Source organism: Pan troglodytes, chromosome 1, assembly GCF_028858775.2.
Source record: "Pan troglodytes isolate AG18354 chromosome 1, NHGRI_mPanTro3-v2.0_pri, whole genome shotgun sequence".
NCBI classification, from domain to species: Eukaryota; Metazoa; Chordata; class Mammalia; order Primates; family Hominidae; genus Pan; species Pan troglodytes.
In genome coordinates this window covers 206624721-206649612 of record NC_072398.2, presented here as the reverse complement: position 1 = coordinate 206649612, position 24892 = coordinate 206624721, and the positions used below count along the sequence as shown (strand labels likewise).

The 24892-nt window shown below is 46.8% G+C and overlaps 1 protein-coding gene across 9 annotated transcripts in view; it reads right to left on the bottom strand.

Annotated features, from left to right (window-relative positions):
• Positions 1-24892, bottom strand: part of STPG1 (sperm tail PG-rich repeat containing 1) — a 58108-nt gene that overhangs the window by 6331 nt on the left and 26885 nt on the right. For 8 of the 9 annotated variants that reach the window (XM_016956403.4, XM_063804243.1, XM_063804245.1 and 5 more), the window contains 4 exons: positions 20596-20697; positions 16336-16506; positions 10382-10490; positions 6353-6518 (listed from right to left, as the gene is read on the bottom strand). In XM_016956403.4, coding sequence (XP_016811892.1) covers positions 6353-6518; positions 10382-10490; positions 16336-16506; positions 20596-20697 — 548 coding nt within the window. Of the gene's footprint in view, positions 1-5927; positions 6087-6352; positions 6519-10381; positions 10491-16335; positions 16507-20595; positions 20698-24892 lie in introns of those variants that run through there. The other variant, XM_016956430.4, reaches the window with a different exon arrangement.

Below are 24892 nucleotides of genomic sequence, written 5' to 3'. Positions count from 1 at the left end.
TGAGCACCAGCCATGTGTGGGATTCTGGGCCAGGCATGCTTGGGAATCCAGGCAGTTCTGTACTAAGATACGGACTTGAGTGTCCTTAAGGGCTTGACAATCCGCTGCCAGCAACAGCCATGACTGGTGACAACTTCAGGCAGTACAGGCTTTGCACTCAGACAGAGCTGGGTTTGAATACCCACTTCCCCGTTCAACAGCTATGTGTTCTTAGAAAAGGCTCTTAACCTCCTTAAGCCTCAATTTCCTCATCTGTAAAATGGTGGAAATAATACCTACTACCCAGATTGTTAGGAAGATTGTGCTTTACTTGTAACATTTGTTTAAAAACATGAAATCTGTTTGAATAGAGGTTTAAAAAAAAACCTGCATTGAAAGCAGAGAGAAAGAGACAGAGACAGAGGGACATTAATTCCAACAAGATGAATCCAGAAATCCATCCAGAAATCCAGAAATCTTCAGGTGGGGAAGAGCATTTCCAGCAGAGGGAACAGCAGGAGCAAAAGCATGGAATGGGGAAAGCTGTAGCTGTTATGGCAGGAATTGGGACACAAGGAGACAGATGCTGAGCACCTAGACTGCCTTCAACCCTCCATTCACCGGTGATTTCCCGGGTTGTTCACTTGTTTCTGACACTCCCCACTTACAAACCCTGATGAAAACTTAAAGGCAAGATCTATTTATGGCCTCTCAATCCAGCCTAATCTCCCATGTCCTGCCGCTTCCATTTTACCTTCCAGAAACACCCAACACAACACAGTTTAGCAACTCCATGCCTTTGTCCCTGCTGTTCCTTCTGTGAGAAACACCAACTTTCCCTGCAAACTCGAATTCAATTCTTGACGTTCTCACTTCCTTCCAGGGAAACTTCTCTCCTCCACCCACGCCTGTCTCGCCACCCCCCACCTGACTGTCTTGAATGTTCCCATCCTGTGACTCAAGTGAGGAACATGGGTTTTGGAGATGGATTTTGGAGGCAGAGGGACCTGGATTCAAATCCCAGCCCCACCACCGTCAACAGCCTGCACTTCACTGTAAACCCGGAATGACACACCCACCTGGAGGAGAGGTGGAAGGATGATGGCAGGTCACATCTGAGAGCTCTCAGCTCAGAGTATGTGGCCCCTGAATACATTCTGGCTATTACTTTGCACTTAAAATGTTGCATTTTCTATGGCTTTTACTTGCCTAGCTCTTTAAGGGAAGGTATTGTGTCTTCCTCAGCTTTGAGGCCCCTAGCCCTATCCCGGGAACATTTGCTGAAGTGCAGAGAAAAGCAGAGGGCTGGCAGCACGTAAAGGAGCCCAGGCATCTGAGGCCCACATGACAGTTTCATCCTCATCCAGGGCTGGTCCCTCCATGTCGAGGTGGGGCTGACAAATCACAAAGGTCAGGCTGGATCAAACCCAGGGCAGCCCACAGTGCATTGTGACCAGGGCTTTTATGAGCCTCATTGCTCAGTTATAAAAGCCAACCTGGCCCTGCCCCGTGGAAAGAAAACATCTATCAAAGGCTCTGAGTTGGCCACAACTGGATTAAGTGTGTTTGCAGCTTCCAATGTGAGCTGTTTGCAAATCACCTAAGAATAATGAATGTCTTAGAGGACTCAGCAGGCCACTTGGGGAAAGCATCTGAGACCCTCCAGACACTCCCAGGCACACATTCACTCGCCTCAGGGATTCCCAGGGTTGGGAGGGATAAAGGGGCAATTTTTCTCATCATTAAAGGGCAGCCGATTGCCTCTGGGGTGGAATGCAGTATCTGTTTAACAGGGTAGCGGGTGACAGATTACAGCTGCTTGGGAAGAAGCATCCCATATCTAATTGAAAATCCCAGGGGAAGTTAGGGTGGGTCCAATCTAATTACCAAAATTGGAGTGGGGCCAACGGGGCTTGATTTTTCAGCTCTAGCTGTGACAAGACAGCGTGTCTGTGCAAATCCAGTGGCTTAAAACTCCAGGAAGCAGATCAAGGGTTAGAAAAATGGCCCTGAGTGTTGCACCTCCTTGCTGGGGAGCATGAGTTGGAAGGCATTGCCTAGGAGGAACTATTTTGATCTCCAAAACTCTCACCCTGACTCACCCTAAGTGATTGAGTCATCACTGTGACGGATATTGAAGACCTCAGAAGCGAAACCTTGGCTGATACTTCACTTTGCTTCTGAAGACACCCTGGAAGCTGAGAAGTCCTCTTAGCTTTGAGTCAGCAAGGTGGCCATGGCCAAGGAACACCCGATGGCGTGACCTTTAGCTAAGGAGCTCAGAAATGCCAGTGCTAACAAACAGCCAGCCCCAAGCACAGCATCCGCCCTGCGGGGCCACACTAGAAACGACTAGGAAGACACAGGACCCGCTCACCTGCTTTGATAAAAATACAAGTTACCATGTGAATTTTGTGGGTTATCTCCTTTTATCCTTACAACCACATTATGAGGTGTTCTTATCCTAGTTCACCAAGGATGACTTTGAATTCACTGGGAGTTAAGTGACCTCCCTTCCCCCAGGCCCACAGGGCTGGTGAGCGGGGAAAGTGGAGATTCCATGGTACTGACTTTGGGGCCTACGCTAATCAATCCACTGCCCACGCTGCCTCCATGGCCTCTCCAGGGGACGTGATCAGCCATTCCCTGCCCTAATGGTGGCCTCCTGAGCTTTGGTCATATCCAGCCATCCTCTCACGGCTGGGCTTCACATTTTTTGGCCAGTAACATGAGACTAAAAACTCCAGGGAGAATTCACATCTGCACTGATGCTTCCTGCACCCTGAAGAAAGCAGATCCAGAAAAGCATTTCTGTAGCTGTAACTCTGCCCAAGAATGGGAAGCCCATCAACTCCAACCCAAGACAGATGAGGGCAGGTCTCCCCCTGCATGGCACGCGTGTGTTCCCGAGAAAGAAACATGGCGGCAAGTCACCGCCACTCCACGTAGCCATGGAGAGCTAAAGAGGATTAGTTCTGATGTGGACAAAGTCCTAAGGGAAGGTGCATGCAGATGGGGTCACCTCAGGGGTCTACTGACCTCAGGAACCCGTGTGGCTCCTGTCCCTCTCTTCCCTCCAGGGACACAGGAGAAAACAGAACTGGAATTTGAGAAACTGGATTTTGGATATTTCCTCAACACTCTGATATTCAGCTGTCTTTTCTTTTCATTACATCATTTTCTTCATCATTCATCGGGAACAGATAAATGTTTTTTTTAGAATAGTCCAAAGCCTACCAGTCTTATGTTCTTGCTTTCCAAATAAAATGATAAATTTCTTAGCTTCATCTTTCCCATGTTAATTTTAAAATACATAATCTGGACCTCCTCTGTGGGTCCAGGCTGGCTCCACGTTCATTGCCCCCTGTGTGCTCTCCTGAGTCCATGGTGAGCAAACCTGGGATTCTGATGTGTCAGAAATGCAGACACCCTTCTTTCACTCATAGAGAAATGAAGACCCAGAGAGGTGCCCAGAGCAGCCCCAGACCACAGAGCCAGCTACACAAATGTCGTGCTATAGAGCCTGGGGCACCATCCCCTCATCAGGGTGAACCCAAGTTTAGGAGACAGCGGGTTAATAGGTTCCTTTACTGCAGGCCTTCTCAGAGCCTTTAAGATGCCTGTGCAGACTGTGATGTTCTCAGGGGCAGAGGGTTACGATGCAGTGCTTCTCAGACTTATTAACCAAAGACGTTTTATTTGTGAAGCATTGACAGACAGACAGCGAGCCCTAGAAGCCCCGGACACGCAGTCCCGCTGCACTGCCCAGTGGGAAGACGGCCCCATGGGTTGTACATGGCCATACACCCCTGGGGCCACCTAACCCGGCATTTTGCTGCAGGCTCCTCCACCTGGCTTCGAGGCTGTTCCCAGATGAGGTTGGCTGGAGGCGTGGTGTCCTGTTCACCTGAGCCTCCAGTACAGAACTAGAAATCTATAGAGTCTGCTGACTGACAAATGCAAACGCCATAAAATAAGAACGATCTCAAACCACCTGTTCAAACTTGACCAAAAGCCAGAAGATATTTCTCCAGATAAAGCAGTTAAAAATCGAGCATCCTCCACTCTTATGTTATTTCACCATTTTCCTTGAAGAAGCTTCCAAATTTGGGCTGGGGGCTTGAGCTGCCATGCCAAATAACAGCTGTATTGTATAATATAGCCTAATAGGTCTATAGGATATACAATAACCACAGCTATCATTATAAGGGTAATAGCTATTTTCTTTCTTTTTGAGACCAAGTCTCGCTCTGTCACCCAGGCTGGAGTGCAGTGGCATGATCTCGGCTCACTGCAACCTCCACCTCCCCGGTTCAAGCAATTCTCCTGCCTCAGCCTCCTGAGTAGCTGGGATTACAGGCGCCCTCCACCACGCCCAGCTTTGTATTTTTAGTAGAGATGGGGTTTTGCCATGTTGGCCAGACTGGTCTCGAACTCCTAGCCTCAAGTGATCCATCTGCCTTGGGCTCCCAAAATGCTGGGATTACAGGCGTGAGTCACCATGCCCAGCCGGTAATAGCTATTTTCCAACATCTTCTCATCGAATCTTCATGGAATCCCTACGAGATAAGATCCTTATCTCTACTTAATAACATAAAACTGAGGCTCAGAGAGGAGAAGTCTCTGGAAGGTACGGAGCTGGGATTCATACTGTGGTCGGCCAACTCCAACACCTGTCCTCTTGACCACTCTTTCTCTGGCAGAGTAAGGGAATAGTTACTTGCAGAGATGCCGCATGCCAGCCTGGAGGCGGGAGGTCTCTGGAGAGAGACTTTCCAGAGACAGAGCTGTTCCTGGAGACTGGCCTGCCCCAGCCCCTAGCCATACAGCCTGTACAAGGCCAGCCTGCAGAGCCCTAGACCTGGAGGGCAGAAGGGACTCCTCTGGTGGATTCCAGCTGAGGTCTCAATCCCCTCTCCAGATCTTAAGTTCGACTTGGCAGATTCACAACTTGCACCTCTCTCTAACTGTGGTCCCCTTGCCCTAGGCTGATGATCAGACTATGCCCAATGTTGGCAGCCTCCCTGGGTTGCCTGGACTTCTGACCCACTGTGGCTATGGCTCCTACCACCTGCCTGATCTCTCTGGAGGGGCCCAAGAGGATATATTGTTGGTCCCACCTGGCCAGCCCTCCCAGTGGCCAGCTCTGTCTGGAGGGGCTACGCATGGGTGAGAGCTGAGATGGTAACAGGAGGACTAACCCTAACTGCAGTTAGTTCTGGAAGTTCTAGAACCATTCGAGAAATAAATAAGCTCTGTGAGTATTTGAGCCTCTTAGGTGAGAGTAATATAAAATGTGTAGGATATTAAACAGGGTAACACAAATCCCTGTATTTACTTTTAAAAATCTGTGTTAATATCGAGTCACCAGCTGCAATGCCAATGCCAAACATATATTTTATTTACTTTTTTTTTTTTTTTTGAGACAGGGTCTCACTCTGTCACCCAGGCTGGAGTGCAGTGGCGCAATCTCGGCTCACCACAATCTGGGCCTCACAGGTCCAAGTGATTCTCCTGCCTCAGCCTCCCGAGTAGCTAGGATTACAGGCGTGCACCATCATGCCTGGATAATTTTTGTATTTTTAGTAGAGACAGGGTTTCACCATGTTGGCCAGACTGGTCTCGAACACCTGATCTCAAGTGATTCGCCCACCTCGGCCTCCCAAAGTGCTGGGATTACAGGCGCAAGCCGCTGCGCCCAGCCAAACATGTATTTTTAATTCTGAAAGCAAAATCCTACGAGGCAGGAATTATTCCCACCTTACAGATGAGGGCATGGAGGCTCAGAGAGGTTAGAACTCTGCCCAAGGTCACAGAGCATAAAAACAGCAGAGCTGAAGTACAAATCCAGCAGGTATCACCAACTCGAAAGTCGGGGCTTAAACTTCCATCGGTATAAAGCTATGAGAGCTTGACTGCTTCTGAATGTCCTGCCACTCCAGCGAAGATTTTATGTTACAAAAATAGAACAATGTCAGCACCAGGGGAATCCAGCATCACAGGGAATGAGGAAAGACTTAGTCCTGAGCCAATTCCCTGTGGCTCCTCAAGTTGGCTGTGTGGACTTAGGCAAATGTCCCGCCAAATCCGAAGCCTTGCTTCCTCCTCTATGGGGTAAGAGTAACAATTCTTACAACAGGATTATAATAATAATTGAATACAATTTTAAGTTCCTGGCACACAGTAGTTGCTCAATAAGTATCAGGCATTCAACAGGCATTTACTGAGCATCATTATGTGTGACTAAGGGCCCCTGAAGAGAGTGGCCGGGCACTGTGCTCTGCCAAGCAGTGACACCCCTTCCTTTTCTCTATGTTGGGCTTCTTCCCCACAACCACCTTTCAAAAGAAAGACCAGAATGATTGGGACTCACGGGAAAAGAGTCTTTTTTAGAACTTTTGTGCAATCACTGGGGTTGTAATAACCAGGTCCCGGGCCTGTTGACGTCAGTTTTAATCCACGGTTGGTTTTTGATTTAAAACAAGACATTAATGTATTTGGCGACTGCTTCACAAGGGATTCGTTGATATCATAATGCCCTAAGGAGAAAGAAATTTTAGGACAGAATAAGGAACTCTTCTCAAGTAAATAAAAAGCAGTACCTTACCCCTAAGAACACACCTGATGGCTGCAAGGAAACATCACTCTAGGATGGCCAAGTGGAAGGGCTGACTGCGATAGCCAAAAACAATTCTCACCATGCAGAGAACAGATGGCACGGGAAGCACACACTTAGCTGATTTAGTTCTCGCACTAGCCTGGCAAGATGAGTATTACTGCTTTCATTCTACACATGGGAAACTGAGACTCAGAGATTGTTAAATAATTTGCCAAAGGACATTCATCTAACCAGGGACTTAGACAAATCTCTCCACCTTGCTAGAGCCCAGTTTTCCTTCTCTATAAACTAAGAATAATAATTCTTCTGACAACAGAGTTGTTATGATAGTTGAATAATATTTTAAGTTCCTAGCACATAGTGGATGCTTTGTAAATATCATGCAATCAACAACTATCTTTTTTTTTTTTTTTTTGAGATAGGGTCTTGCTCTCTTGTCCAGGCTGGAATGCAGTGGCACCATCACAATCACAGCTCACTGTAGCCTTGACCTGCTGGGCTCAGTGATCCTCCCATCTCAGTCTCCCGAGTAGCTGAGACTACAGGTATGTACCACCACACCCTGCAAATTAAAAGAAAAAATTTTTTTGAGACAGAATCTCGCTCTGTCACCCAGGCTGGAGTGCAATGGCGTGATCTCGGCTCACTGCAAGCTCTGCCTCCCAGGTTCACGCCATTCTCCTGCCTCAGCCTCCCAAGTAGCTGGGACTACAGATGCCTACCACCACGCCTGGCTAATTTTTTGTATTTTTAGTAGAGATGGGGTTTCACCATGTTAGCCAGGATGGTCTCGATCTCCTGACCTCGTGATCTGCCTGCCTCGGCCTCCCAAAGTGCTGGGATTATAGGCGTGAGCCACTGTGCCCAGCTTTTTTTTTTTTTTTTTTGTAGAAATGAGGTCTCATTATTTTACCCAGGCTGGTCTTGAACTTGTGAGCTCAAGCAATCCCCCCACCTCAGCCTCCCAAAGTGCTAGGACTACAGGTGTGAGCCATCATGCCCAGCTAACATGTATGTGTTGAGCACCACTATGTAGAGACTGGTCTGCTTGTCTCCAAAGCCCACACTTCCCCACCACACCACAATGCCGTCTCGAGAAACTGTGACAGAATAAAATGAATTTGTATACAAAGCTTTAAGGAAGAAGAGAATGACCAAAACTGGGGTGAAGAGGAAGCGATCTCACCCCTAAGTTGTCAGTAGCCCTGTGAATGGATGTTCTCCACCACTCTATTCATATTAGCAATCAATTCAAAACAATCACAATTTTCAATAAGACAATACTGGCTCCTTAATTTATGGTACTATCATGTAATACTATACTATATATTTATTTAAAATGATGTTCCGAAAGGATTTTTACTAACATGAAAAGATGTTCCCAGTATCAGCCGGGTACGGTGGCTCACACCTATAATCCCAGCACTTTGGGAAGGCAAGGTGGGCAGAACACTTGAGGTCAGGAGTTTGAGACCAGTCTGACCAATATGGTGAGACACCATCTCTACTAAAAATATAAAAAAAATTAGCCAGGTGTGGTGGCGTGCACCTGTATTCTCAGCTATTCTGGAGGCTGAGGCAGGAGAATCACTTGAACCCAGGAGGCGAAGGTTGCAGTGAGCCGAGATTGCACCATTGCACTCCAGCCTGGGCAACAGAGCGAGACTCCCTCTCAAAAAAAAAAAAATGTTCCCAGTATATGCTTAAATTTTTAAAGAAGCAGCTGTCAGCAGCATTTACAATATTGGATAACTATCTCTCATATTCTCTGTTTTGTATATATATTTCTACTAAAAAGGTTATAGCAACACTTGAATTACAAAATACGGAAAACAATGAAAAGCAAAAGCAAGGAATAGAAGGCATTTATGCTGCCACTACCAGAGAGAGCCAGCCGCCAGGAAGCTGGGGTGGAGGGTGAGCTGAAGGTACCAGATATTGAACTAGATGAGCCTGGATTAAAATCCAGCTGTGGGGCTGGGCGTGGTTGCTCACACCTATAATCCCAGCACTTTGGGAGGCCGAGGCAGACGGATCACTTGAGGTCAGGAGTTTGAGACCAGCCTGGCCCACATGGTGAAATCCTGTTTTTACTAAAAATACAAAAGTTAGCTGGGCGTGGCGGCGCATGCCTGTAATCCCAGCTACTTGGGGAGGCTGAGGCAGGAGAATCACTTGAACCCGGGGGGCGGAGGTTGCAGTGAGCCAAGATTGTGCCACTGCACTCCAGCCTGGGTGACAGAGCAAGACTCCATCTCCAAAAAAACAAAACAAAACAAAACAAAAACAAAAAAATCCAGCTGTTGGACACTGGGCCTGTCACCTGCTTTTCTATCTCCTCTGTCTGTGAAGTGGGGATAAAAGAAGAAGAAGAGCTCGCACTTTCTGAGCCCACGATTATGTGGTGAGTACCTGCTCCACGGGGCTTTGGAGCATTCAGTGAGATAATGAATGTAAGGCCCCTGGCACCCACGGGGAGCTTAACAGACGCTAGTACCCACACTTCCCCTCCTGTTCTGTGTTATAAGGGGCTGGGGGCTTCTCAGGATCCCCCCCGCCCCGGGAGGGAGCAGGAGCAGGGGCAGACTGTGGAGGTGCCCACATCCCAGGGCTCACTGGCAGGGACTCTGGCCAACCCCAGGGATGCTGGCTTTGTTCTTCTGTATAAACAGACAAGGTGGGGTTTTGCCCATGGATGATGCAAGGCAGGGGAGGGTGAACTGGGGCTGAGCCTCCTAATTAGCGCTGGTTTTGTTATTCAGCTTCAGATTGATCTTTTCAACTTTAATCTGGATTTGCTGAAATCTCACATGCACTACAATTTTATCCACACCCCTCTGCAAGAGGCATGATTGCAGAAGCAAACCTTCCCTGCTCCTCCTCCTGCTTCTGGGGCCCAAGGTTCCTGGGGCAGCTCTGGTGCCCAGGGCTTCTGGGGTTGGGGTGTGGTCTGTGGGACCTATTTGGGATAATCTAATATAATAAGTGCTCCAGCACTGGAGGTCAGAGAGCACAGGAGAGGTGCAACACCCTTCCCCAAGGCCGGCAGGGGAAACACTTGCAGGAAAGCTCTTGTGTATTCCTGAATCTTGGAGGTTCCAGAAGGGACAATGGAATGATGGAGGACGTGGGCTCGTTAGTGAGACCCCTCTGGGCTTGTGTCTGCCATTTACTGGCTGTGTGACACTGGGCAAGTCATTTCCACTCTCTGAGCCTCCATTTCCTCATCTGAAAAGCAGGGCTAAGTGGACGAACCTATGACGGCAGACCTGCAAGACTGCATGGAAACCACTCACCGTGGAGTGGGTGCTCCGGAAACAGAGCTGCCTCCTCTGTTTTATGACTGGATGATGAAGTCACCTCTAGCATAGGAGAAAAGGAACGTGGCAGCTCAGTGTTGAAGGAACAGGATGTATGGTCATGCCCTGTATCTCCTGCCCCTCCCCAGTTGCCCCTAATGGCACCTGGGGTATACGAATGTGCACATTTCTGAGGTGAGAAGCCACTTCTCCACTTGGCTGCCCAGAGCAGGTATGCCAGATCATAAAAGGGGAGGCCAGGAAGCTGCTTTGGAGGCCCATTTCCAGAGCCAGCCATTGTCCTCCTGGTGGGGATTGCTGGCTGTCTTCTCACCTCTCCTCTTTGTTCAGTACCTGCCTGCTACTCCTCCCCACCCAAAGACTAAATCCTTCCAAAGACTCCCTGTGAAGAAGTAGGTGCCCTGCAAATCAAATCTGGGACACTTAACCCTTAGGTCAAGGCCAGTGCAAAGCAGCTGCTTACCTGGGGGAGGTCCTTTATCAGCAAAAGCGAAAGATCCTCTTTGGGTTTTTGACATAAACCCGGCTCGAGCACAGACGTTGTTTCTCTGCTTGCAGCAAGAGACAGAGGCCTAGGGGGAGAAAATACACCCAATGTACTCAGTACCTTTCCTTTCTTTGTCTTCGTCATCATGCCTGGACAAGTGGCAAATCTACGTAAAAAAGATCAAACCGAAACCTGTCCTTCTTAGCAAATGAACAGATGTGAGCTGTAAAGGTCACACTGGCTGTGGCTTCCCTGTCATCCCAGCTCAAGTGGTCTATGAGTTTGTGATCCCTGGAAAATGCTGGTCACTCAACAAGGAACAGAACACACAGCTAGCTGCAGGGTGGCTTCCAGGCTCACTTCTGCTAAGGACAGGCTGTGTGGCCCTGCATCAGTTCTGTAACCTCTCTGAAACCCAGTTTTCTCATCTGTAAAACGGATTGGACAGTCAGCTCCACTTGCTGTGGAGTTCCGTCAGGGAGTGGTGGTGGCCCAACAGAGATCACCGCTAGGAAAGTGTTTTTTTTGTTTGTTTGTTTGTTTGTTTTCTGAGACAGAGTCTTGCTCTGTCTCCCAGGCTGGAGTGCAGTGGCGAGATCTCCACTCACTGCAAGCTCTGCCTCCCGGGTTCACGCCATTCTCCTGCCTCAGCCTCCAGAGTAGCTGGGACTATAGGCGCCTACCATCATGCCCAGCTAATTTTTTTGTATTTTTAGTAGAGACAGGGTTTCACCATGTTAGCCAGGATGGCCTCGATCTCCTGACCTCGTGATCCGCCCGCCTCGGCCTCCCAAAGTGCTGGGATTACAGGCGTGAGCCACTGCGCCCGGCCGGAAAGTGTTTTTTTTTTAAGTGTGTAATGCTACACCCGCAAATTATCTTCATTATTGTTGCTACTTTTTTTGTTTTTGTTTTTGGAGACTGAGTCTCACTGTGTTGCCCAGGCTGGAGTGCAGTGATGCCATCTCAGCTCACTGCAACCTCTGCCTCTCGGGCTCAAGCAATCATCCCACCTCAGTCTCCAGAATAGCAGGGACTTCAGGCACACGCCACCACACCTGGCTAATTTTTTGTGTTTTTTTGTAGAGATGGGGTTTCACCATGTTGCCTAGGCTGGTCTTGAACTCCTAGACTCAAATGATCTGCCCACCTCGGCCTCCCAAAGTGTTGGGATTACAGGTGTGAGCCACTGCACCTGGTTTTCTACTATTTTTACTGTTTTCAGGACACGTAGTCCTACCCATCCCCATCCTCATTCCTAGGTGCATTGCTCACTGTTCAAACAGCCCTTCTATAAATGCAGCATTTGGGGCACACAAGAAAGTCGTATCATTTAAGATTGTGATCACATTTGCAAGCATTCCCTTGTCTCGACTTTCCTGAACTGACCAGAAATTAAGAATTCTGGCCAACTCACGAAATACATTTGAGAGTGTGCGATGTGTTCAGAACTCTAAAAATAATAGGAAAAAAACCCTGAGATCATTCTTCTGTTACACGTGAATCATAAATATTTTAAATGCCAATTTGCAGTCTCCTGTATTCATTGGAGAACAGAGGCAATACAAATTAAACCTGTGATTGCTGGGGATATTTGCTGAATGAGTGAAACTATTTGCTGGGGCCAGGATGGTTTGATTTGCTGTGATACTCCTTTGTCAAAAAAAATGTTTCTCGAGAAATGCAGATGGCATTTTGATTTTGTGTTTACAAAGGTGGAGGAATTTAGCTTTTCCCAGGGCCCTAATGGCTAGACGGCATGCAGAGAAGGCAAACAAAGAGACCAGATGGGACAGGTTAATTACTGGACACGGAGAGTGGGGGAGAGGAGCCAGGTTGCCGGAGAGAAGGTAATAACACATTACCAAGGAAGAGGACTCGAATATACAAGTGAGGGATGGTGGCAGCAAAGGCAGAGAAAGGCTTTGACAGACCTCAAAGCACAGTGTGGCTAACAGGATTACTGCATTTCTACTCCTCACCAGTTGACTCAACCATTGTTCTCCTGGCCTGAAAAAAAGCCACCTGTAGACAAAACAGCACTTCAGCTTTATTTTTCACCCAGACAGAAAAGCAACTGAAAAAGGGAGCATTTTTGTATACGCTGAGTGTGTGTCGCTGGAAGATTTCCCGATGGGGCCAGGAAAATATTCAGCAGGTTAAAAAAGACTGAAGCAGATTTATTGTATTGCCATGGAAAGAAAACTAAGAAGAAAACGCATGTGTGCTGTGTACAGAATAATGCTAATACTGGTGGAGGGACAGAGGTAGGAGAGAATATGAAAGAAATTGCATCTGGTTTTTGTTTTGTTTTGAGATGGGGTCTCACTCTGCCACCTAGGCTGGAGTGCAGTAGTGTGATCTTGGCTCACTGCAACCTCCACTTTCCAGGTTCAAGCAATTCTCTTGCCTCAGCCTCCCGAGTAGCTGGGATTACAGGTGTGTGCCACCATGCCTGGCTTATTTTTGTATTTTTAGTAGAGGCGAGGTTTCACTATATTGGCCAGGCTGGTCTCAAACTCCTGACCTCAGGTGATCTGTCCACCTTGGCCTCCCAAAGTGCTGGGATTACAGGCGTGAGCCACTGTGCCCGGCCTGCACCTGGTTATTGATGCAGTGGTTTCCCTTGGGAAGTAGAATTATAAGGGACTTCCACTTTCTAATTAATGGGTTTCTACAGGGCTTGAATATATTTTATGATGAGCGTGTATTATTTTCAGGGTCATATTAAGACAATAATGAACAAAAAACATGTGCCTAAATGTATCTATTGGCAGAAGGACACAATTCTATCTTGGGAAGAGGTCCTTTCTAGATTAACAGCTGCATACTACTGGAAAGTTATTCCTTTGATGTCATAAACATTGATTGGATGCTTACTGCATCCCAGGACCTGTGCTGGGCATTGGAGACAGGAAGCCAGGTGAAGGAGTAGACAGTGATTCGGGGAGAATGGTGCATGAAACACTGACGGCAGCATCCTTCAGCTACAACCGGGAGGCTGCAGAGAGGGGCATCCGCACAGACAGTCAGTGCCTGTGTTTTTCTCCCAAGTAGCCTGGTTCCCACTTGGGATTGACAAAGGGGCAATGGCTAAGCCCCTTTCTGATCACTTTCTTGGATCACACCTTGCCGTCTCTCCTGTTAGCATAATAATCTCCTCGCTGGTTTTCCAGAACCCACTCTCCAACCCACACTGCAGTCCATTCACCACACAGCAGCTGGAAGGAACTTTTTAAAAAATATGTCAGATTGGCCAGAAGCTGTGGCTCATGCCTGTAATCCCAGCACTTTGGGAGGCCGAGGTGGATGGATTACGAGGTCAGGAGTTTGAGACCAGCCTGGCCAACATGGTAAAACCCCATCTCTACTAAAAAAAAGAAAAAAATACAAAAATTAGTTGGGCATGGTGGCATGTGCCTGTAATCCCAGCTGAGGCAGGAGAATTACTTGAACTGGGGAGGCAGAGGTTGCAGTGAGCCAAGATCGTGCCACTGCACTCCAGCCTGGGCGACAGAGCAAGACTCCATCTAAAAAAAAAGCATCAGATCACACCACCCCATACCTCCAGCCCCACTCATGGGCTTCCTAGGACCCAGAGAACAAAATGTGAACTTCCTCCTGGGATCTTCAGGGCCCTGTGTGAATTGGCCGCTGTCTGTCTGGTGCCCCCTTCTCCCTTCTCCTCTTGCTCATCCTACACTAGCCACTCAACCTTCCTGAAGGTCCTCGTGGGCTGGGCTCCTTGCTATACCAGGACCTTGGCACATGCTCTTTCTCCAACCCTGGCTCTTCCTCAATCCTTGGGTCTCAGTCTCGGAGCCTTCTCTGACCACCAAGTCAGAGAAGGCTGACTTGGTACTGCCAACCTCCATATCTCCCACATATTCTCCCTCAGGCTCCAGCTGTCCCTCAAAGTTGACCACAGTTTGTAATTATTTTGTTTGTTTACCTGTTCTTTTCTGAATTCCCCACTGGAATCTAAGCTGTATCACCAGCCTGGCACAGAGGAGCAACAGGATCCACAGAGGGAAGCCTGTCAGGGCTGGAACGAGGTGACTTTGATCATTCCCCAGCTTTCCACCCCAGCCATCCACTGGTGCCCACTGAAGTGCAAATGATGCCTTCAAGCTGGGTAACTGTGCAAGTCCCTTCACCTCTCTGAGCCTTAGCTTTCTCTTCTTTATACTGGGAAGAAGATAATCCACTTTATGGATTCACTTGTGAGTATTAAATATGATTAATACATAACTCTTAGACCAGCACTCAGTACATGAGAAGTGCTTCATCCTCCTCCTCCTCCTCCTCATCATTTTCAGGCTCTGATTATGCCGAGGGAAGACTGCCTGGGGCTGGACTGCCCAGTATAGTAGCCACAGGTTGCATGTGGCTATTGGCCCTGGAAACGTGGCTGGCCCAAATTAAAATGTGCTGGAAGAATAAAACACATACTGGATTTTAAAGACTCACTACAAGGAAAATAGTCTTCCTCAAATATAAAATTCATAACTTTTATATTGATTAGTGTTGAAATGATAATATTTTGGATCTGTTGGGTAAACTATATTACTCAAATTAACTTCATCTGTCCCTTTTTCTTTTTAGATGTGGCTACTAGAAAATCTTAAATGAGGCCGGGCACGGTGGCTCCCGCCTGTAATCCCAGCACTTTGGGAGGCCGAGGCAGGTGGATCACGAGATCAGGAGATTGAGACCATCCTGGCTAACCCGGTGAAACCCCATCTCTACTAAAAATACAAAAAATTAGCCGGGTGTGGTGGCGGGTGCCTGTAGTCCCAGCAACTTGGGAGGCTGAGGCAGGAGAATGGTGTGAACCCGGGAGGTGGAGCCTGCAGATTGCACCACTGCTCTCCAGCCTGGGCAACAGAGCAAGACTCCGTCTCAAAAAAAAGCTTGAATCCATCATAGAAGGTGGGCAGGATTTTTGTAGTCAGAAAAACAATTATTAATTATCAATATTATGAAGGAAAAAAGGAAATGGTATAATAAATGTATAAAACCAAAATAGTTTGGAAAATGGCATAACATTAATGTCTTAAGTACAATTCATATCTTGTGCACTTCAGAGTGCTTTCACGTTCGTTGCCTTATGGTAACCCTGTAGGGCAAGTAGAATTGATTCCATTGTACAGTGGGGGCTGTGACTTACTTACTTGCTTGTATTTAAGGGTAAGTAAATACCCTTCATGTACTAACAAAGACAGCCCTACCAATCTCCATGTATTGTGTGGTCCTTGTGTGACTGGTGCTGTCCTGGGCATGAAGCATACATTATCTCATTTAATATTTGCATTAACACGATGAGGTGAACATACATCACCATTTTACAGATCAATAAACTAAGCCCTGGAAAGGTTAAGGGACTTGCCGAAGGCCGCACAGTTAGAAAGTGGCAACAGATGAGAGCTAAACCAAACCTTCCTGAGTCCATCTCTTAACCATCCATGCCATTCTGCGTCAGTGAATACAAAGCGATCATAATTGGCACAGCAGGGCACGACTGTTAAAACACCGATTTTCTGATATGAAAGTTTATTTTCCCTAGAAGAACCTAAAAAGTAAATCATTAGTGGCTGCAGACAAAGTGGTAAATAATACACCCATTGTTACAGATGAGAAAACTACGTCCCAGAAAGGTTACAGGACAAGAGTAATTAGAATATGTGTTTCTCAGGGCAGTGGCCTCCCCACAGCTTGATACTGGCCTCCATGTTGCCCATCCTGATCTCTGGGGTCTGCAAATTCCCTGTAAGAGTCTTGTACAGCCTTAGGCACCCATTGGGTAGTCAACAAATGCTAACTGGCTTGACAACTGCATTAAAATACGATGTCCCCAAGATCCCCCTTCCTTTTATTTTAGTAAACCATTAATTCGATCTATATTTAGCAAGCATAGGCAGAGTTCTTACATTGTAATAGTTTGGTGCAGGAGTTTCAAATTTGAGAGCTTTCATAAAGCTTGGCAACTGGAACATGCTGGAACATGAATTACTAAAGTCTCTCTTGGAAATAAAATCCGATGGGATAGTGTATGCGTTCGCTGCAGGGTATTTAGAAATGATGGTGTCCAATCGGGCGCACTGTAAGGAGACAACCAAAGGAATCAGCATTGTCACATAATATTGTGGATCTGAAGGACAGATGTCAAAAAGATGGTGACCAGCACAAGGTCTAAATGCATTTTATAAAAGGCGAAACTCTGGCAGGTAACAATGATAAACTGACCTCGGGCTTTGAGGATCTTCCCTTGGAAAACGCAAGTTCAGACCTGTACTCGCTTCTGTAAACTAACTCAAATTATTCATCTTCTGTTTGGGACTTGGCAAAAATGATTTTGCCATAAATGCATTTCCACCCGATCCTGTTCCAGGCCACTTACCCTTGACTCATCAGCTGTTGGGTAATTTATGTGATAGGAAGCTTTAGATGCTCTTCTCAGCCTAGGCTTTTCTTCTGAGTAAAATCTCACATCTTGTTTCTAAGGTTAAATGATCTGAACTGCCAAAGCAACGAGTTTGCTTCAAACAAAGCTCCAGGGGGCTTGTTGTCCATCCGTGCCTCCTACCCTCCACCAAATTACTGTTTTCATCAAATCCTACGGTATTTTCACGGTTTAACAGAACCAATCCCACCCTTTCAGGAAGCCACGATAAATTATCTTCAGTTAAAAAACAAACAGAATCAATGTTTGTCAAAAGAACAGGGACAAAAGTCACAGAAACTCAGTGATAACATCACTTTCCCCTAAGATAGCATGGCAAGTATTGGAGTCTGATAAAACAAAAAATTTCCCACTATTTAATGGTCAAAAGCTTGAGAACATTGCCCTGGATTTTCTCACTTGATAGGAATCAATAACTACACAAACACAGAAAGTGGGTGAGCCAAAAGGAAGGCATTAGGGCCCCCCTACTTCACTCTGTGCTTGGTGGTGACGGTCCTCAGCGTCTGGTTTATGGACCCCCACTAGCATTTGGGTGGGTGTAGCACCAGAAGCGGGAGTGTTCTTGTCCAGAGCCTAAGTTGTTCAGAGCCTAACCTGGGTTCAAGCTCCAGCTCAACCTCAGCCTCTTCAGTAATGGGAAGTTAACTCCAACGCTGATCTGTTCCTTGAGTATCCAACTCTGCCAAGCTCGAATTCTAATAAGAAGCGGCTACATGCAGTGTGTAAGGATTTGCTGATGCTCCTAGAAGTAAGGTCACCCCAGCTTTGAACGTGCTTCATCTTTTTCATTCTGGCCAAGAGTTAACCAATACCTTTGGTGGGTTTTTGTGTTGAATCCTCACGACAACCCTGAGCAGTGCATCTTATGATTATCTCTACTTTACAGATGAGGAAGCTGAACTTCCCCAGCTAATTCAGGCGGAGGACCAGCATTCCTACCCAAGCAGTCAGCCTCCACTACATGACATGGATCAGAGAGCCCATTCTAAAGAGGAAAGGGTTGAGCGGCATGGCTCTGGGATAACAGCAAGCCCATTCAATCATAGACTCTTTTTTGGTTTAGAACACCTACAACTTACATTTTGAAAATGAAAAAACTTCTTCCCAAAAAAGTCCCAGTAGAGGCAATGTTTTATAAAGTATCGTAATAGAATTAGTCTCAGAATGTGGCTACAGTAACACTCACTCACCAACACTACACACCCCTTGGTTTACTTGCCAGGCCTGTGGCCTCCAATCTGGCCAAATGCCGGCATTTATGAACTTCTCTCCAGCACCTACTAACTTTTCTAGAGCCGCTCCTGCCAGCATGCAAATACAGAGAGGCCATCAAACTCTCCACCCACCTGCCTCATACACTTCTCCTAGTCAGTCCTGTGGAAGATTCTGGAGCAAAGATTTGGAATATACTAATAAAGCTCTTTATATCATTCGGACTTAGAGAGATGACAGGTCTCTCAAAAGGTTGGGTGTAGTTGTTTCAACAGTCATGAGGAAGTTTCTAAAATTTATAGACCCACAGAGTTTTTTGGTCAGCCTCACCCATAATCACATTCCTGCTGGTCATTCTGATCTTTCTCTGATGAGAGCTACTTTTAATTCCCTCTAAGTCTTGGGATGCAGAAGTGGAGGAGGTGCTAAAGGTGAAAGTTACTGAAAGAGGCGGTGGGGTGGGGGATATGAAATTCTCATCCAGTTCACACAGGAATGAGGTAAAACGCAGAGATCTCCTAATCGCCATCGACCACTTCAGGCACCCATCCCCAGGTACAGGACCTTAAGTGCTTATACCTGAGTGTAACATAACTATAAATACAAATTCCCATATTTGTGAAAGGGAGGAGAGGGGGAAGCCTGAGCAGCTCAAAGTCTGCCTTCTTTAGGGTTTGGTTCTGAATTTTTTAAAGGCCTGAAAGGCGTGGCTAGGTTCTGTAACACTCAGCTCTTGCCTTGGGCCCCTTCTCCTCCAGATAGTCCGGCTTTTCATTTGGAAAGTTACCGCACGCAAAGCCTTGTAGACAACCAATCGTGTCCTCTGATTCAGTCTCTTTGTTGGCACCAAGAAGGAATGGGCAGTGCCATTATTTAGCAAAGAAGTTCTCGGAGAGAAAACCTAGGTGTTGCAGGAAGTATTGTTTGTGACTCAGGTGGTAACAATCATAATATTTAGCATGTTTATAATGCTTTGCTGTTTCAAAGAGTATTTCACTCATTGCAACGTTAATTTGCCCAGTGCCTCCAGGGAGTCTCCACTTTCATGAGGCAACTGGGACACAGAAGGGTGACGTGCTTGAGGTCATGTCAAGAATCCACAGCTGAGGCAGGATCAGGTCTGAAGTCTTGTCTTCTACACCAGGACTTCATGAGACGGCACTTCTTTTGAGTTTCTTTCCTAGCAGAGCTGGTGGCAGAAAAATAGGTAGAGGCATGGCTGTTCTGTGGACCTACTGAGGCCATGTACAAACTCAGCTTCTTCGGTAATGGGGAGTTAACTCCAAAGCTGGTCTGTTCCTTGAGTATCCAATTCTGCCAAATTCGAATTCCAATAAGATGTGGCTACATTTAGTGTGTCTTAAATGGTCCCTTTGTGTGGTTAAAAAAAAAAATCAATTCCAATGTCAGGCATCATAATACATCTGTGCAAGAAATTATTATAACTTTTAAAGGGACAAGATGGCATATGTTTGTTAATTTAATGTTAGAGTCTGGGCTTGCTTTCTTTTCACTTTTTTTTTTTTTTTTTTTTTTTTTTTGGACAGAGTCTGCCTCTGTCACCCAGGCTGGAGTGTGATGGTGAAATCATAGTTCACTGCAGCCTCAACCTCCTGGGCTCAAGTGATCCTCCCACCTCAGCCTCCCGAGTAGCTGGGACTATCGACACACATCACCACTCCTGGCTAATTTTTAAATTATTTTGTAGAGATGGGGTCTCACTATGTTGCCCGAGCTGGTCTTGAACTCCTGGGCTTAAGTGATCTTCCCGCATTGGCCTTCCGAAATGCTGGCATTATAGGCATGAGCCACCGTGCCTGTCCACTTTTCACTTTTCTTCCTCAGGTAGCCTTACCCTAGTTTGTATCTTTCCCCTTGCTGTATCTGTTTTTCTTGACCATTTATCTATTTTGCTGTATCTATTTTTCTTGACAATGTATAAACATTTTTAAGAAGCCTATCTTTGCCCAACTCTGGTCAGGGTCATTGGCAATTCATATAGCTACTTGATTGTTACAGCCCTCAACAAAAATTAAGTCCCATATCTTACGAAGAGAAGGAAAGGGGTGGGGCCAGTACTTTTCAGGCCCACTGCCGGCTTTCTTTTTAGTCCTATCAGATTTCTCAATAGTTTGACAACCAATTAGATTAAGCATTGTAAAAATCATATTACACCAAGATGTGTAAGAGTAACTATTTCCTGGCATGCCTAAACATCTCAGGAAAATACTTGCTTAGTGCACTCAGTGATAACAAAATTGGTTTGGAAGGAACAAGTTCTGAAGATTCCTCTGGCTTCTCTTCCCACCCTGGCAGTGGGTAGAGATGGGAAAAAGTTACTTAGAGACACAGGGTCCAATTTACCTGCATGAAATTTGAGGAGGCAGTTACTCTCCTAATTAGAACCATGGGCCTTTGGAGAGAAAGGACCAGATGTCCAATATATAATTATGCAATCAATGAAGGAAATTACTGACCAGTTAATGCTTTACTCAAGAGAAGCGGTTCTCACCATTGAGGGAAACATGCAAGTTCCTTTCTTGGACAATGAGACACTGTTGGACACCGGTGACTGGTGAATAACATTGTAGAACCCAGGTCCTGGGATATCATTCTGAAAGGGAAGAGAAGGTGGTGTCATCGAGATACTTCAATTCCATTGTGCTTTTCCACAGGCTTTACATCCATTAACACTAAGCCTTACTGTAATCCCACAGCACAGGCGCTACCACCACTTGGTGGGTGACAGCCTAGCTCCACCATTTCCTGACTTGCCCGATCTTCGTCTCAGTTACCAAGTGGTGGGGCTGGAATTCCAAGCCAGGCCAGACTCCCAAAGCCCTTGCTCTTTCCACTATGCCCTGCCGCATTCCAAAAGAACACAGTCGTTTTTTCAAGTCATTAGAGAAATGGGCCTAAAGTGGGACACTGAATGCGGCTGATGTGCAAGTCAGTGTGCAGTGATTGGGTAAGCCAGACCCACGGCAAGGGAAGGGTGAGCGATTTCATGTTCACCCCACCCCACCTGACTCAGCTTCCTCCTCAGCCTTTCAGAAGAGAAACCAGGGAGTGTTTCTGTTTATAAAGCAAAATGAAACAAAAACAACCTTCAACCCAAACCAGGCCATTTCTAACTCTCAGACAAAAAGAGGCAAGCTCTTGAGGCTCAAGTGCTGAATGATGCAGGCATGTGAGAGAGGAATAAGTCAGAGGTCACTTCCAAGTTCATTTCTGCTGCGGCAGCTCATCGGGCTTTCATTGCATTTCCCATGCTAGTTACCAGGGGGAAGTAAATGTTGACAGAAGTTGGCTGAGTGGTGTGAAATGCTAAGGATGCTCCACTGTGGCAAGAGGTTCCTGGGTACCTGCTTGGTGTCAGAAGCTTTTCAAAGTTGGTCTCATTTTCACCATCAGCCAGTGATGAAGGGATTACTGTCCCCCGTTGATAAATGGAGACACTAAGGCACGTGGAGATGAATTTGCCCAAGGTCCCGCTGCTGTAAGTGGCAGTACCTGACTTCAGTGCCAAGCGCACGGTGTGTGCTGTCTTGTTTACTCCTCATAACAAGCCTTTTACAGTGAGGTATGGTCAGGGCTACTTAAAGGAAAGTGAGGCCCAGAGACACAGCTAGTAAGTGGCAAACCCCAGAGCTGAACCGAGACAGCCCGACTCCAGAGCTTGCTGTCTCCAATCTGTGCCACTCAGGCCTGTCCTGTCTCCACCATCCCTACTGCCTTCCTTAGGGTAGAAAGCCCAAGGTACCATCAGTGCCTTCCAGGACTTCCGAGTCTGGCTGGGCAGTGTGTAATTATGGTTTCATATAAGGGATAGGGTCAAAGTGCTGTTAACGGGTTCTTCTGTGCTGACTTTTAAATGCAGTGAGTCCTTTCACCCTTGCCCCATGGGAGGTGGCGACAGGGGTGCTGATTCCTGCTTTTAGGTGAGAATGATCCCCGGTGGACGGAAGAGGAACTGACTGCCATGGAGAGTGAGGCAGGCAGCAGGAGGCGCTGTGGAGCCAGGTACTCCAGCACCCCAGGCCGAGAGCCCAGAAGAACCCTCGTGTTGTGGATGCAGATACCAAGGGCTACGGGGAGACAAGGAAGAGATTTTTCTAGGCAACTGTTTTCAGGGCAAGCATCAATTTATCGAATGCTCATTTTGTGCCATGCACTGTTCTGAGGACTTTACATGTACTATTAGCTCACTTAATCTCCATTTTAAAGAAGTTGGGGCCAAAAGAGATAAGGCCCACATAACTAGTAAATGTCAGAGCCAGAACCGAGGCACTCTGACCACAGAGTCTGCTCTTAACCATGAAACCAAACTAATTCTCAAATGAGATTGTATAGGATTAAAAAAATCCCCACCGGGTTATGAATCAGAAATTGTAGTCTCAGTGCTGCCACACGCTAAGTGATCTTGAGCAAGTCACCTCTCTGGGCTTCCTTATTTGTAAGTCCAAGGTGTTGGGCCTTGGGGTGCTTTTGAGCTTCCAGAGTCCCTGAATCTAGGAAAGCTGACACAGGAGGTGTCACTGTGACTCTTCTAGGTTTAAATAGTAGATAATGAAGACACACACCTCTAGCTCCCGGTTACACCACACTCTGAACCTGACCATCAGTTTGCAAGAATTTTCTGAGCACTCATATATGTCTGAGGAGCTAGGGGTTCCAGACAAAATGCAAGACCTAAATGCCGGCTCCATCCTACCTGCCCAGTTAAATTAGAATTTCAGATAAACTGCAGATGATGATTTTAGTATATCCCATGCAATATTTGGGACATACTTGTACTAACAGAGTTGCCATTTATCTGAAATTCTAATTTAACCGGACATCTTGTATTTTCATTTGCTGAAGCTCACAACTTTCCTGGGCTTTAACACACTTTAATTCTGCCACTTTGCATACTGGCTTGAGTCCAAGGCAAATGGGAAGAAGGCTGTTACCACTTAGCCTGGAGGAATGGAGTGCTGCCTGTTTGTTCTTAGTGAGCAAAAAGAGAGTCCTCCAGGCAGCGGCAGCTGGAGCTGGCCAGCGGCAGCTTGTGAGGACAACTGTTAAAAATTCCAAAATGTTGCTGCTGGTGGCTTGAAATTGGCCACGGTGGGAGTATTTATACCACAAACGGGCAGATGCTACATCTCAGCACTTTTCTTCGAGGAGGGTAAATGGTGGTTGACCAGCACACCACCGCCTTCGTGCAACGCCCAAGTAGGTCTCTGGGAGGGAAATGTCAAGCGTTCTCCTGTGACTTCTAGAGGTGGGCGGATGCCACCCTCAGAGAGACCGTTCACCTGTGCAAAAACAGTTCCTGCGACTGACATTCTGTGACTTGGATGAATTTAGGCCTCTCAGAGCAAATCCCAGAGAACGAGAATCCAAGTTGTGACTGGTGTGAACTTAGCCACTCCTTGGTTTCTTGGCAAAAACCAAATAAACAAACAAAACAAAAACATGTATGGGGAGGGAGAAGGGAAGAGAACTCGCATTTACTAGCGCTCTATGGAAGCCCTACCCACTGTCTCCTTTGCTGCCTCTAAGTGTGAGGATTGAAGGGGTCAACACACATAAAGTGGGTGGAACAGCGCCGATGCGGCCCGCCATCATCACCATCATCATCACCATCACCATCACCACGCACGATGTTGCCTGCTACTGCCTCCATGGAGCCAGGACACTCCCTTGGGAGTCACAAACCTTCAGAGTGGGACTGAGCAGCTTATTAGCAGCCTCTTGAAGTGCCCTGCATGGGATAGGGGCAAAAATGCAATTTAGCGGACACTGATTGAAACCTACAGTGCATCAGGACCTGTGCCAAGGATGGAAGATATAGACGCAACCTGTTAGCAGCTCACAAGGTCTAGGAATGGGAGGAAGGAGATGTATCACAACAGTGCTCATGGATGGATGTGTGGTCGTGACTCGATGGGAAATGCGCAGACTTGAGTTGGGGTCATTTGATCCATTTTTGAGGGGTTTGTGGGGTCTGGAAAGGACAGCAATGACCACTGCCCAAGGAGCCCCTAGGCAGGTGGTGGAGGTAAGACAGCACACACATTAACCTTGTGTCAAGGGCATAAGACGAGCTGTGGGAGGTGCCTCCACCTGGGGAAGATGCTGGGGAAACAGGGTCTGAGGACCAGGAGCTGCTACCTGGGTTCATCCTCACTCTGCCCAGCCTCCACTGCACCAGCTACTTCACCCTCTTTTCATCTCAGGATCATTATCTGAAAAGTATGGATAATGATGGGATTTAGCTCACGGGGTTATTATGGGGATTAAATGAGGTAATAAATGCAAAGGTCTTTGAGGGGTACCTGGCATGTCATGAGTGCCAGCCCAGTGTTTGCAGACCCCTTAGGAAGGGGTACTGGTGACTGATGCAGAGAAGTCAGGCTTCACAGAGCAGGGAGGCAGGGCAGACCCTACTGTGGGTCAGATATGCAGCTGAGGGCACACTTGGGGCAGCTGTCCCCTTGAACATGGTGACTTCTGCAAACTGAACCTCTTTCATTTAAACATCCCTGGCCTAGTGTCATATCAAGTTAATAAGTGAACAATATTAACTTTGTACGATTTCATCACAAATTAACCACTGGCTGGCTTCCCATTTGGGAGGGTAGATTTACTATGTAATGGTATTAACATATATTTTTAAATTGTGCCCATCTAGAGCACATGGTACCTATGTCCTACCCATATTTATTTATTCAAGCCTGGAAGGGATGAGGTTTAGAACCATGAAATACTCATTCCTGGCAAGGGCTTACCTACCTATTACAACATCTTTATTTTTAGGATGA